Here is a 14,488-nt window from a genome sequence, read left to right on the forward strand (position 1 = left end):
CTCTTTTAATGGCCTAACTTGACCTCAGCAGCAGAATCACTCCTTATCCTTGTGCTTTTCACAGGGCAGTGTGCCTCTTGAACCCTCATATATAGTGGGGCACGTGGCCTCAGCCCCCAAAGAACAAAACCTGACTACTTTGTTCAATGACGGGGAAAACAGTCAGGTATGCTGTCTGTGAGATCTGAGCTCCAACACCAAACCCCCAACTGAAGCAAAACACTTCAAATCCCGGTCCAAATTGGAACCAAGAGAAAACCTAAGTCCCCTGTAGAAGTAGCCTTTGTGGCATCTGCACTCTCAGTCTTTTAAGTTGACGTGAATGCATAGCCTAGTTCATCCTGTGCTGTCTTTTTTTTGCTGCTTTGGCTTCTTGCTGCCTCATCATGTCACATGGAACAAATTTTATACCACTCATTTATAGACCTTTTTTTGCTTTTCTCTTAAAAAAGGGACTTAAAAACGACTTTGTTCGTAATATCTTGTGGACTTTTGAAGATATCCACATGTTGGTGGGCTCAAATATGCCTATATTTGGAGGTGGGAGATACCCTGCTGTGAGCCTGAGACTCAGGTCAGTTTGGAACTTCATGAGATACTTATTTCAGCCTTGACTGATTTTTTTTTTTATTTGCTTGCTATTTAGCTATCTGCATTTTTTGCTATTTTGAGAAAAAAAGGTGGTAATATTTCTCCCACTGGTTCTGAACTTCAGTAACTGCTAGTTGAGCTTAAGTACTTAAAATTGTGACTGGACCAGTTCTGTCTTACTGTTCAATGATATTTTAAGTTAATTATTACCAGTCTTTGTTTCTGCTCTACGCAGGCAAAGAGTGAGCAAAACCTTGAAACTCATTTGGTCTATTTGTCGTCTTTTTAAGGCACATCTAGGAATTAATAGGATCTTGCTCTGCAAGGAATTTTGAAAGCTCTTGGGAGAAGGTTTGTGCTAGAATTAGTTGCAGCTAATACTGCTGTTCTTTTAGAACTTGTCAAGTGCTTAGTATCATGGTAATAGTGTGACATCTGAAGATTGTGAGAGTTGCAGTCAAAGTGTGGGCAAAAATGCAAAACTGCTGATATTCCATGGGAGAGGTCAGGAAATCTGTTTGGATGTGACTCATTTTCATAACAGTTCACAAGTAATTGGTTTAATATTCATCCAATCTCAGGTGACTTAAATCTAAATCCCATTACTATGTCCCTGATATGTTCTTGAAGAGTAAATAAAGATGTAACACTAGAAATACTTGTTTTAGGGATAACAACAAGCCAATAAATGTGCTGACAGGAATTGACTATTGGTTGGACAACTTAATATGCAACGTCCCAGAGCTTGTGATGTGCTTTCATGTCAATGGGATTGTTCAGGTGAGTCTGGATCTTTGCATTGGGAATATTAGTAGCACATTCTTTGTAGAATAGTCCATTCTTCAGCTTCTGGAATTGCTCCAGTTCACAGAGTCACAGCAGCAGTTAGCTTGGAAAGGACCTCTGAGATCACTAGGTCCAGCCCAACAGACCAGTTGTAACAGATCTCTCTCTTACTGACAAGAAGATGACAGAAATCCTGTGTAGCAGAATGAGAAGCCTCTAGACAGCTTGCAGCAGTTGCCTAAAAATACTATGTTCTATCTTCCCCTCCCTTTCATGCATGCAAGATTCCTTCTTCCCTTGATGTAGGAGCGAAGGCAAAAATAAAAACTGCAACAGCAGAAATACATCAGTTTCTTCCATCTTAAAACCTGCAGTGTTCCCTTGCCAGGACAGATAGATGCTTTAAAATGTTTGCTTATCTTATTCACTGTGGAGCAGCTGAGTTTGTACCTGGTGGTCTGCAGTTGCTTCCTAGGCTGATAAGGTTTCATTGAGTTAATAGATGTTGCACCTTCTCCTCTTTTTATCACCTTCTATTCTCCATTTACCACGGTTGTCACATTGTTGATCCTTCTTATAGCTTTTCTTGAGTACTGCAAGATGGGAATTAACTCATCATAATAGCAGCCTTTGTTTCTTACAGAGACACTGATACATAGATTTTGGGGGTGTAGGTGCCAGAAAACCCTCCTAACCTTGAGTCTTAACATATATTCTTTGCAGAAGTATGAAATGATCAAAACTGAAGATATTCCCAATTTGGAAAACTCTAATTTTTCTACCAAAGTGATAAAAGATATTGCTCAAAATATCTTATCTTTTCTGAAATCCAATTGCACCAAAGAAGGACATACTTACTGGTTGTTTAAGGGTAAGTTGATTTAGATGATTTTGAAGAGATTTATGGTGATTCCATGTTGATTAATGAAAGATGTTACTTTTCAGCAAGTGGGAGTGATATAGTGAAGCTCTATGATCTCACCACACTTTGTGAAGAGACTGAAGACAAATACCAAAACCCTTTTACAATGCCAGTGGCAATTCTGCTGTACAAGTGAGTGATTGTCATTTTTGTTGTATTAAGAAAACAGACCAAAAATCGTGATGAAATGTCAATGTATGAAGTGACAGTTGTACAGCTAAGTTTGGTAAAACTCAATCCCTGTGTGGATTGGGTGGGAGCGACACTTTCTCCTCTGCACCATTTCTCCATGTAAACTTGCTGTGAAAGTTTTGTAGACCCATGAGAAAGTTTGGAAGATCTATACTGAATTTGTAGGGGCTGGAAGGACCTTACAGATCATCCAGCCCCAACCCCCTGCCCTGGGCAAGGACACCTCCCACCACAGCAGGTTGCTCAAGGCTTTAGCCAACCTGGCTGTGAACACTGCCAGGGTTGGGGCAGCCAAAGCTTCTAGCACAGAGAGATTATTCAATTATTTACTATTTCAACCTTCTTTTAGAGTTGCTTGCAATATGATGCTGAAGAAAAACCAGAACAAGAAGCACTATGGGACTATCAGAACTTTGCTCCTGAATTGTCTGAAGTTACTGGACAATGGCAGACACCCTCAGGTAAGAATTACCTGATTTCTTGTGGGTTTGAGCAAGTATGACGGAAATACTGTTGTCATAATACACCTGGTAGTAGTGTGTGTGCTACTTCCTCCCAAGGGAGAGAAGTGAAATCGGTTTATAAACTTAAACATTGGTTTTTTAAGAATCCCCTTGCTATTATTTTTATTTAGTAGCCTTCACAGACTCTCATTGCTGCACAAGTCTTCTGTCCTGCTCTGAAAGAGAACTGTCTTTAATTTGCTCTTCTGCTCTTGTCCCCAGAGAGCCCTGTGGGAGCAAGTCTTGGAGAGACAGTGTAAAATGTGAATATAAGGACATTTTTACTCTGAAGGTGGCTGAGAATTGGGAGAGGTCAACAAAGAGGGTATAGTCTCCATCCTTCGAGATACTCAGAGCCCAACTGGACATGGTCCTGAGCAACTACCTGGAGCAAGCGGGTTGGGTCAGGCTCTAAGTGACTAGTTGCTGAGAGAGTTGGGGCTGTTCAGCCTGGAGAAGAGAAGGTTGTGTGGAGACCTCAGAGCAACCTGCAGGAGCTGAAGGGGCTCCAGGGAAGCTGCAGAGAAACTCTGTGTTAGGAGCTGCAGGGACAGGACAAGGAGGCATGGGGAGAAATTGAAAGAGGGAAATTTGGATAAGATCTTAGGCAGAAGTTTTTGCTGTGAGGGTGGTGAGACACTGGCCCAGGTTGCCCAGGGAGGCTGTGGCTGCCCCAACCCTGGCAGTGTTCACAGCCAGGTTGGCTAAAGCCTTGAGCAACCTGCTGTGGTGGGAGGTGTCCCTGCCCAGGGCAGGGATGGGGGCTGGATGATCTCTAAGCTCTGTTCCAACCCCTTAACATTCTGTGGTTCTCTGATCTAGATTTAAGCTATTTTCAACTGAAAATCAAACCCCCCAAAAGGTGAAAGAACTGAATTGTATTTAAAATGAATCACAAGAGGAGACATGGCACATATTAACCAAACTAATAAGAATTTTGTATATTCCTTTTAAAGTTCTGGAAAGCTCTTAAAATCCCACTAGAAGCTCTTGAATTTTTTTTCCTTCCCTTCTTTGTGTCTTGTGATCTAGAAGCTTTCAGAACAGTCAATACTTGTTCTTTACTGTTGGATTTTATTCTTTTCCAAACTTGATCAGGCTTGGATCCCTTTCCCTTCCAGGGAATTTGGTCAGGCTGAATTAACAGGTTAGCAAACACTTAATCCCATGTACTCTCTCCTCTTTATTTAGGATGATTTATATTTTTTCTTGCCTCTCAAAAGAAAAGTATAACCTGAAAACGAATCACTAATGTTTTTTCTCTTCTTCCAAAAGATTATTGCTTCAGCAAACTACATGTTGTCAGAGCTTTTTCAGCTGGATGAACCCAAAAAAGAAGACAGCACAGACTTCCCTATAAATGGAAACTCTGATGAAAGTTACAGCGAGGAAGAGGAAGAAATGCCAGACAGTGATGAAAATGGTTCTTACAGCAACAGCTCTGATCCACCAGATGACAATAAAGCAGTGGCAATAATTAAATCTGTGGGAGAGTTGTCAGTACCAGAGAAGTACAAGTCTATACATCGAATACGTGTAAGTGTCGAGGGTTTTCTTGGCAGATTCAGTTCATGTGGCACAGCTGGATAGTGCAATTCATTTAACTGTTAGTTTTGTCTTCAGGTTGACTGAAATGGGGACAGAAACTTTTCATGAGCTGCTTATAAAATTTGAGGTGTTTGAATTTTAGCATGGAGCCAGTTTAATGTAGATTTTTCCCTTCCATCTTCCACATGTTCTTTAGGACAGGATTGTGCATATTCCTATATCAGCAGTATAGAAAGTATTGCCATGTGTGAGCACTGCAGATGACCAGAGGTTTGTGTGGATACCTTGGGTATCTTAGGAGTTTTTTCTGGAGCAGTATGAATGTTTGATCTTTTCTCCAGAAGCACCGTCTGCTTCATGTTCAAAGAGTTAGACCTTGAATTCCTTCTTCTATTTGTCTTTCCAAGGTGACTGGTCAGAATACAGCAGTTTTGATTTCCTTGACATTTTGGTTATAGTTAACTTGGAAAAAAAGAGCTGAAGTGATGAATACACTTTACTCTGTACATGTGGTGTAATGGGGAACAGCTGGGTGCATATCCAGGAGACTCCTGAAACTTCCTTGGCACACGTAGTTCATACAGTAGTTGTCAGAAGTGTAACACTGCTGCCTCCATTCTGGGCATTATTGTTGGGACAAAGTAAAGGAACATGAGTAACTGGGAAGGTCAGTGAAGAAACTTCATAACATTTTTCTTCTGATGTTTTGCTTATCTTCCCTAGATAGGGATATGATTATGATATGACTATGAAATTGCACTTAGTTGGTCAAAAGTGAAACCTTTTTTTCTAATGTCTGTACTGAGTAGCAAAGAACAAGATTTCCTCAAAAAATCTGTAACTTTTCCTGCTGGTTTAGTTTCTAACATTTCAAGGTCCATCAGCTGGAAACACAACAATTTGTGCAGGTGCAGAGGACTTGAATTTTTCTTTTTCCTCCCCCTTCTACTCGATGCCTTGGGGTGTTTTTGGGTTTTTCTTTTCCTGGGATAAAGTTATTTGAAGGTGACAAAATAACTTTGTGTAATTATTTTTGTATGGTATTGAATCTGCTTATCCTCCCAGGTCTGCTCTGCAGACCCTCTGTGGATGCTTTTGTAATGATGTTATGGAGTAGAGTCATCTCTTTTTTCCAGAGTCTCTGGGATTGCCAGGAGAGACCAAGAGTAGGTGACCACATACACGAGCTGCTTAACGAGGCAGAGGAACACAATCCCCTGACATGCCTTAGTATAGAGTTTAGATACTCCATTAACACTTTTCCATAATGCTACCTCTCATTTGCATCTTTATACAGTAATTTTCATATTTCACGTGTTGAACACTTCCTCTCTTCCTTCCCTCTGCCCCATTGCAGCCCAGCTGTGCATTCCCTGTCTGCCACGGCACCGAGGAGCGCTGCAGGCTGGTGCTCAACCACGTCCTGGAGGTAAGGGACTTCACTGGCACCTTCCTAAAGCTATTTCACCTAGTACCCTAGTCTTGATCTTTGTTTGCTAAATGTTGCTCTCAAGGTGAAGGAGATGATTTTCTTCTTTGCAGGGTTTGAAGTCTGTTGACAGCAGCGTTAAAAAAGAGAGTGACCTGCCTGCAGCTGACCCCAGCACCCCAATCCCCTTGAAATACGAAGATGAATCCACCAGTAGTGGTCCTGAGTGTCTGGAAAAACAGATGGCCTTATTTTTAGACAAAAGTAAGTTGTATTGTTGTGCAAATAAGACCTTTCCAGTGCCAACACGAACTGCTGCTACTTTATTTTGATTGTCAAAACAGTGTGCTTAAGTCACTAATTACACTGTTGCCTGAGGAAAAGTAGTACGGGGGAAAATTGGAGGGCAGTCTATTCCTTTTTAAATATGAAGAGTAGCAGCTCATTGGGGATATTTTGCATATCAAAGACTCTTTTATTAGTAAGCACATCATTTTACTGGACCCTATTTAGATGTGGCTTTCACATGACTTCAGTAAGGGCTTGGTGTTTCAAGGTTTGGCATGTGAGTTCTGGGGGCTGTTTTTCAAATAGTCTCGATTGTTTTGTCTGTGATTTGGAGATCTGTGGAAGAACTCCCTTCTGGCAGGTTTTGCTCCTACATCATCCTTGCTGCTGAAGTGTATATAAAATGTTACCTAGTATTTTGTTTTCTTTCATGTACCTCTACAATTGTGGAAGGAAGCAGCGACTAAAAGATGTTTTGTTTGCTTAAATACTCAAACTCCAGAAGTTTCAGACTATAGTCTATTTTACTTTCCTCTGCAATGGCATAAAAGGTTATAGGAAAGACTTTTCTTCTCAAAATCTTGGTTCTCTGCAGGGCAAGAAGTCCTGTAGGCACAGCTCAGAAGGAAATTTATCTTGCATATCTTTACAACTCTTTATTCTTTCTCCTCCCTTCTTCCCTTGAAAATAAATAATAAGCGAGCTCAGTTTTGAGTTATTCACTGAAGTGTCCTCATGTTTCTCCTCCAGTGTTACTATTCCCTCTGGGATAACAATGACCTACAGATACAGAAACATTTTCTTAGTTATTATCAGACATGTGACCACAAAATTTAACACTCCATCCCAAAGCTACATTGTGTTGTAGTACTGATATGCACAGTGCTGTTAATATGGGCTATGAGGCTAATTTTTCCCAAGATTTCCTGGGAAATGTTCCCAAGGTCAGCTCAGCCCAGCAAGAACAGGGGGCAGCTCTCCTGCAGACAGGCCCTGTCTTCTGCTCTCACAGCTTGGCACTGAGGACATACTGCAGCTGCTGCCCGGCTGGCCAGAAGAGTGCCCACATGTGAACTTGGTCAATTTAGAAACAAATGTTTCCTGAGGGATCTGGGAGGCAAACATTGCACACACAAATATTTCGATTCCTGGGTCTGTACTTCCAGAAGTAGCAGCAGTGCTACTTGTCCAGGTGATGGAATCACAGAACAGTTTGGGTTGGAAGGGACCTTAAAGATCATCTGCTTCCAACCCCCTGCCCTGGGCAGGGACACCTTCCACCAGCCCAGGTTACTCCAAACCTCATCCAGCCTGGCCTGGAACACTCCCCCCCCAGCCACAGCCACAGCTTCTCTGGGCAACAATTCAACCTAGAGAAAAAGAGTTCAAACACAAGAGAAGCACTTTTGCTTTCCCAGTCCATAGGTTTGTTTTCTGTGGCAAAAATTACGCAGTTTCTCTGCCACATATATGTATTAACATACATATAGAAAGGATAAGTGCTCTCAGTTCTGGAAGTTCTAACTTGAAGATATCTATTTCTGAATAGTGTATGGGTACAGTGTATAACCTAGAGAAAAAGAGTTCAAACACAAGAGAAGCACTTTTGCTTTCCCAGTCCATAGGTTTGTTTTCTGTGGCAAAAATTACGCAGTTTCTCTGCCACATATATGTATTAACATACATATAGAAAGGATAAGTGCTCTCAGTTCTGGAAGTTCTAACTTGAAGATATCTATTTCTGAATAGTGTATGGGTACAGTGTATGTGCAGTGTGTGTGTGTGTCCTCAGCTGTGTGAGGCAGTACTGGGTTAGATGTGTCTTTGTCCTCAGAATATGCAGTGCTTAAGAATGTACTGAAGATAATGGGCTGATAGAAGTTGGGCCTTGTAAGCAAGAGACCCATTTCTGCGTGCAAATACTGTCAGGGCAATATTCTGTCCTTTGGCAGGAACAGGCGTGAAATCAGTGGCTTGTTCCTTCTGGACCCTCAGCAGCACCAGTGAAGGAACCTTCCTAATCTTATGCTGAGGCTATCTTGACATGAGTGTGAGGAAGACATTGATTTTCCTTGTGGGACAGACCAGGTTATCCAGTTCCTTCTGTGCTGGAAGATAACCCCACAAATGGAGTCTTTCTCACTGAGGCTCTTCATACAGACACTGAGCATTTATCTTAGGGGTTTGGTGGCAAACATGACAAATTCTGCCTGGGACTTTCTTGTTCTGTTCTGCTACCTGAGGGAATAGTGTTGGCCTCTGCACCTGTGTGTCACAGGCTGTTTGAACTCGGAGAGCTGCACTGTCTCACTGTATTCCTGCATCCCACTGTCAGGGGGAGCACATGGAAAAGTGCCAAGTCTTGGGTCTGTTTTGCAGATGATAAATGCAGTGGCAGACGAGTTGGCGTAACACTGCTTGTGCAGAGCTCTAATAAGGCAATTTCCATGCTGTCTGTGTTTTGATGAAGTTGTGTCCAACCTCTGGCATGTGTTGCAGAGCTGAGATTTACTGATGAGGTTCTGTTCCCATTGCAGTGGGCTCGTTTCGGAAGGGGAAGCACTCCAGTCAGTCAGGAATGATTCCTGGATCGTGGCAGTATAAAATGAAACTCCAGCTCATCCTGAAATCATCTAAAGCTTATTATGTGCTATCTGATGCTGCTATGATTCTGCAGAAATATGGGAGATCATTGAGATACATCAAACTGGCTTTGCAGTGCCATGGTAAGTTCTTGGCATGGATTTGTCGCCTGTGCCATTGCCTGCAGATACCTTTGACAGTGTCATACATTGCTGTGCATGATTTATCCTGGTGGTGTGCAGTGACAGGTCTGACAACCATGTGTTTAGTTCAACCAAGTGTCTAGTTCATTATTCAGGAGAGAAGGCTGTAGTAAGGGTAACTCTTCTCCATGAGTGGTGAAAAGTGTTCCCAGTTTGACAAATTGGGGAAGTTGAGTGCAGATTTGGAGCTTCAGAGCACTTGAATTTGGCAGGGTCAGTCCTGGTGCCAAGGCCAAGACTGTTCTGTGCTCTAAGTGCTGTTGCTGCAAGCAGGTGTTTTCCCTTGGATGGAAATGTGTGGAGGTTCTCATGTCATTTAAATATATTCTTGACACTGAGAAACACCAAACTTGTTCACCAGCTGAATTATTCCTGTAACTTGAACACATCTTCAGGTATTACTGAGGATAAGCAAAGCAGTAAAATCAGGCTGGTTAGGCTAACACTGCCATAATGAGACTGGGAAATGCCATTAGCTTAGTGCTGTAGTGCTGCTATTTCCCTCCCATATGTGCAGAGCTTGGGGCAGGGAGAGGCTTACAAAGCAAAACCACTTGATGTTAGCACAAAGCATCAATATCTCAGAGCACTCAGTCTTAACTCAGAGCTTTCAGTCTTTTAAAGGCCTGAGAATCAACTTGAAACTCTGCCTTTTGGAAATCAACTTTTCAGGTTGTATCTCCTGTGAGTTAATCTGCAGAAAGTCAGTTTTCCTTTAGTCAAATCTGGGATTAGCATTGGTAATTCCCAGATTGCTCAGCTTGGACAACACAGTTGCTGTTTTGAAACCATCAGCTCTGTAGAGGAACTCTGACTTTAACATAGTTTAGTTCTGTGAAGAACATTTGTCACACTTGTCTGTATGCAGACAGGTAGCACAAAACCCAGTTACATTGTCAGCCTGTGTCAGAGCTTTTAACATGTAATTTTGGCATGTGATTCTTTGCTTTCCCCCTCCCTCATCCATGGGTTTCTTCTCCCAACAGATACCTACTGCTGTCTGTGTGGGAGCATGTTGCCCGAGGTGCTGGTGTTCCTGTGCCAGTGCTTAACCCTGTGTGGGGATATCCAGTTAATGCTGGCTCAGAATGCAAACAACAGAGCAGCTTATCTTGAGGAGTATAATTACCAGACAAAAGAAGACCAGGAAATACTGCACAGTCTTCACAGAGAATCCAGGTGCCAAGGTATGATCCTGACACAGCAGGACTGCTGCATTGGGTTAGAGGACAGGCAGAAGTCATTTCAGTGCGTTTCCTCAGAGCCATGTACAAGGAGCATTTCTGGCAGAGGTTTATGGCACTTCCCTTCTGTTTGCGTCAGAGGAAGCTCGTTGTGCCTGTCACACTCAGGGATGTTGTCAGGGTATTTTATGACATACCTGAAGCTGTAAAATAACTAAAGACAGTAGTTGTTTAAGTAATAGGTAAATATGACTTATCTGTGGGATCATTCTGACATGAATCTGTATTTGGTCATCTCTCTGGGCATTTTCCTTTAGCCCATCGCAGATTTAGGTTTGTTGGGAAGCACTGACTTTACATTTTGTTCTCTAGTGTTTGCCTGGGCTACGGACTTGTCCACAGACCTGGAATATCAGCTCTCTGTCAGCTGTAAATGCTATGAAGCAGCTTATGAAATCTTACTCTTCAGCAATTTAAAGAGCCAGAACCCAGAGCAGCACATACAGGTGCTGAAGAGGATGGGCAATATCAGGAACGAGATTGGAGTGTTCTACATGAACCAGGCTGCTGCAGTGCAGACTGAGAGAGTGGGCAAGTATCCTCCTTTCCCATTTCTGGCTGTTTCATGGAGCTACAGCAGTCAGCAAGTTCACTAATAGTGCAGAAAATCTTGAGTATTTCTGATTATCAAGATGGCATTTAAATATCTTTGTAGGTTTTGAATGTTCACTCTAAATAATTGTCCACAGGAGATCACTGTGGTTTGTACACTATACCTGATTGAGCCTAAACTGCACAATGGAATATATAGCTTGGAGAAATTCCTTTAAAATGTGTAGAATGTCCTCAAAAATCACGAGGGAAACTTTAAGCTCTGTTGTGAAAGGGATGGCATGTTGTATTTTTGGTGAGTTTGGTTTAGCATGGCATGAACAAGCAGAAGCTAAGTTTAAACATTAGAATAGGTTCAGTAAAGTCACCCTGGGAAGTTTTGGGGAAGTAAATCCTTGGAAGCTTTGCTTCTGGCTTATTTTTTATGACTTTCTTGGGGAAATGGAGTTGCTTAAGCTGCTTTGTGTAGGATCAGGTGTTCAGTGGGGGGTTGGCTTTGAAGGCAAACCCAATAATGTCTTATCTACAAGTCAGAGTTACATAAACTAGAACAAATTAGGTGCTGGTTGTTCAATGTAAGCAGATCCAGCTGTTTCCTCTGACCTTTGTCCAATTAATATTTGAAGGGTTTGGGGTTGGACTTTAAGTTTGTGTTTTGTCATCATATCTGGGTTTTTGCAGAACTGTTATTTATCCAAAGTCAGAGCTTAAAAATGCTTAATTTTACTTGTCTGTTAAAGTCACATTTTACTTGTTTCACAGTAAGTTTATAGTATATTTCTGTGGAAACAAAATCTGGTGTGTCCTTTCAATTTCCTGGTGTTTGTGTGTCGTGTTGTTGGAGTCCCTTTGGAAGTACAGGATGTATAGAAGTGCATTTCAGGTATTAAAACCTCAGACACATGAGAATCGTAGGAGTATCCTCCATGCATTGAGTCTTCAGAATCATTTACCATTTCTAACTGGTGAATCATCCTGAAGAGAATTTAATTGTAAATTGGTACAATTTAATTGTAAAATTCTTGTAAATGGGAATTTACAAGAAAGAGAACACAATGGAAATGTTTGTTCAGTATCTTTGAAGACCTTGGCTGTGGTGAGTGTCTAAGCCTTGTGTCTTCCCCCTAGTGAATAAAACTGTCTCCATGACGGAGCAGCAGCTCTGGAAGAAAAGCTTTGCTTGCTTTGAAGAAGGAATTCAGAACTTTGAGTCCATTGATGATGCCACCAATGCTGCCCTTCTGCTGTGCAACACAGGGAGGCTGATGAGAATCTGTGCCCAGGCTCACTGTGCTGCTGAAGGAGACTTCAAAAGGGAATTTTCCCCAGAAGAGGCTCTTTATTACAACAAGGTAACATCATACCAGGCCCAGACCCTGATAGGCCTTTTGCTGTCAAAGATTTGAATACCTCGGTCAGTGTCTGTAAGTCTGAATGGAATAACCTGGGATACCTCTCCTGCTTTCATACCATCCTAATCCTTGCTAGATAGGCCTCAGGATTGTTGCTGAAATTTGATTTCATTGCTTTGGTATATAAAGTGCTGTGATATTCATAGAATTGTAGAATGGTAAGGGACTGGAGTGGAGCTTAGAGATGATCATCCAGCCCCAACCCCTGCCCTGGGCAGGGACACCTCCCACCAGAGCAGGTTGCTCAAGGCTCATCCAACCTGGCTGTGAACACTGCCAGGGCTGGGACAGCCACAGCCTCCCTGGGCAACCTGGGCCAGTGTCTCACCACCCTCACAGCAAAAACTTCTGCCTAAGATCTAACCTAAATTTCCCTCTTTCAATTTCTCCCCATTCCTCCTTGTCTTGTCCCTGCAGTTCCTAACCAAGAGTCCCTCTGCAGCTTCCCTGGAGCCCCTTCAGCTCCTGGAGGTTGCTCTGAGGTCTCCACACAACCTTCTCTTCTCCAGGCTGAACAGCCCCAGCTCCCTCAGCCTGTCCTTGTAGGGAAGGTGCTCCAGTGCTCTGCTCAGCTTCGTGGCCTCCTCTGGCCTTGCTCCAACAGTTCCATGTTCTTCTTATGTTTGGGACACAGAACTGTGAGCAGTACTCCAGGTGGGGCCTGGAGCAGAGTAGAGGGGGAGAAATCTTGATGTTCAGATCCTGATGTTCAACAGGCTGCAGTACCACATAGAAGGGAGAGAGAAATGCATGGTCAGGGTTACATTTATTAGCAAATAGGTGTAAAGAACATACTGACAAAGGCTCAGATAGATGTTTGGAGAATCCCTTGAGAACGAGTAAAGGGAAATGAATTTCACAAATACAGCAGTGACCGTGTATGTGCATGATTTTGTCATCTGTAGGCTATTGACTACTACCTGAAGGCATTAAGGTCTCTGGGTAAGAGGGATGTGCATCCAGCAGTTTGGGATTCGGTGAACTGGGAGCTGTCCACGACATATTTCACTATGGCAACTCTGCAGCAGGATTATGCTCCATTATCCAGGAAGGCTCAGGAACAGGTAACAGAGCATTCATCGTGTCTGGAAAAAATACACTGTTCTCTTCCTGAAAGCCTGAACAGGGATCAAAATTGATGCTGGAATTATAGAATCACAGACTGGTTTGGGTTGATAGAGACCTTAAAGCTCATCTTGTTCCACCCCCTACCATGGGCAGGGACACTTTCCACTAGCCCAGGTTGCTCCAAGCTCCATCCAACCTGGCCTGGAACACTCCCAGGGATGGAGCAGCCACAGCTGCTCTGGGCAACCTGTGCCAGTGGCTCAGCACCTCACAGGGAACAATTTCTTCCCAATGTCTAATCTAAATCTCCCCTCCTTCAGCTTAACGCCATTCCCCTTGTTTTATTACTAAATGCCCTTGTGAAAATTCCTCTCCAGGCATATTTGTTTTAAACTTGGGGTTTATTTATTTCTCTTGTAGATAGAGAAGGAAGTTAGTGAGGCCATGATGAAGTCCTTGAAGTATTGTGATGTGGATACAGTGTCTGCACGACAGCCTCTGTGCCAGTATCGAGCTGCCACCATCCACCACAGGCTCGCTTCAATGTACCACAGCTGCCTGAGGAACCAGGTGTGATTCTTTCCGTCCCTCACGTGGCACAGAATCATAGATTCCCAGAATGGATTGGGTTGGAAGGGACCTTCAAGACCATCTAGTTCCACCCCCTGTCCTGGGCAGGGACACTTCCCACAGCCCAGGTTGCTCAGACCCTCATGTCCAGTGTGTGTGGAGATCGATACTCTCCTTCTACCTGTAGCTGGGATTTAAATGGTTTAACCAGAAGAATGTGAGGTGGTTTATTTGCAGACTGCTGTGAAATACAATGTTAGTTTTAAGCATAGTCTGTCCTTCATAGGTTCTGTCTGTTCCAAGTATTTCTGTGCTCCCATAGCAGAAGCCATTGCTGCTAAATACTTTGAGTTTTGCATCCAAGACACTCCTGTGCTGCATAAGCAGACACCTTTGTGCTAGAGCATTGGCACATCATTTATTAAAGCCTTGCTGTAGACTTGCATGGCACTGGGATTTACTCTGTGCTGTCCTGCAGGTTGGAGATGAACACCTGAGGAAGCAGCACCGTGTACTTGCTGATCTCCATTACAGCAAAGCAGTGAGGCTCTTCCAGCTCCTGAAGGACACACCCTGTGAGTTCCTGCGTGTGCAGCT

General features: G+C 43.0%; 1 protein-coding gene across 1 annotated transcript in view; it reads left to right on the forward strand.

Annotated features, from left to right (window-relative positions):
• Positions 1 to 14,488, forward strand: part of EDRF1 (erythroid differentiation regulatory factor 1) — a 23,149-nt gene that overhangs the window by 5,959 nt on the left and 2,702 nt on the right. The window contains exons 6-21 of the mRNA XM_009077571.1: positions 65 to 166; positions 453 to 574; positions 1,260 to 1,371; positions 2,101 to 2,248; positions 2,323 to 2,431; positions 2,841 to 2,952; positions 4,270 to 4,530; positions 5,900 to 5,971; positions 6,085 to 6,235; positions 8,797 to 8,985; positions 10,032 to 10,232; positions 10,602 to 10,820; positions 11,970 to 12,193; positions 13,159 to 13,317; positions 13,742 to 13,891; positions 14,370 to 14,488. The exon at positions 14,370 to 14,488 is cut by the window's right edge and continues 35 nt beyond it. Coding sequence (XP_009075819.1) covers positions 65 to 166; positions 453 to 574; positions 1,260 to 1,371; positions 2,101 to 2,248; positions 2,323 to 2,431; positions 2,841 to 2,952; positions 4,270 to 4,530; positions 5,900 to 5,971; positions 6,085 to 6,235; positions 8,797 to 8,985; positions 10,032 to 10,232; positions 10,602 to 10,820; positions 11,970 to 12,193; positions 13,159 to 13,317; positions 13,742 to 13,891; positions 14,370 to 14,488 — 2,450 coding nt within the window. The remainder of the gene's footprint in view (positions 1 to 64; positions 167 to 452; positions 575 to 1,259; positions 1,372 to 2,100; positions 2,249 to 2,322; positions 2,432 to 2,840; positions 2,953 to 4,269; positions 4,531 to 5,899; positions 5,972 to 6,084; positions 6,236 to 8,796; positions 8,986 to 10,031; positions 10,233 to 10,601; positions 10,821 to 11,969; positions 12,194 to 13,158; positions 13,318 to 13,741; positions 13,892 to 14,369) is intronic.

Source organism: Acanthisitta chloris, unplaced genomic scaffold (assembly GCF_000695815.1).
Source record: "Acanthisitta chloris isolate BGI_N310 unplaced genomic scaffold, ASM69581v1 scaffold20836, whole genome shotgun sequence".
Classification (NCBI taxonomy): Eukaryota; Metazoa; Chordata; class Aves; order Passeriformes; family Acanthisittidae; genus Acanthisitta; species Acanthisitta chloris.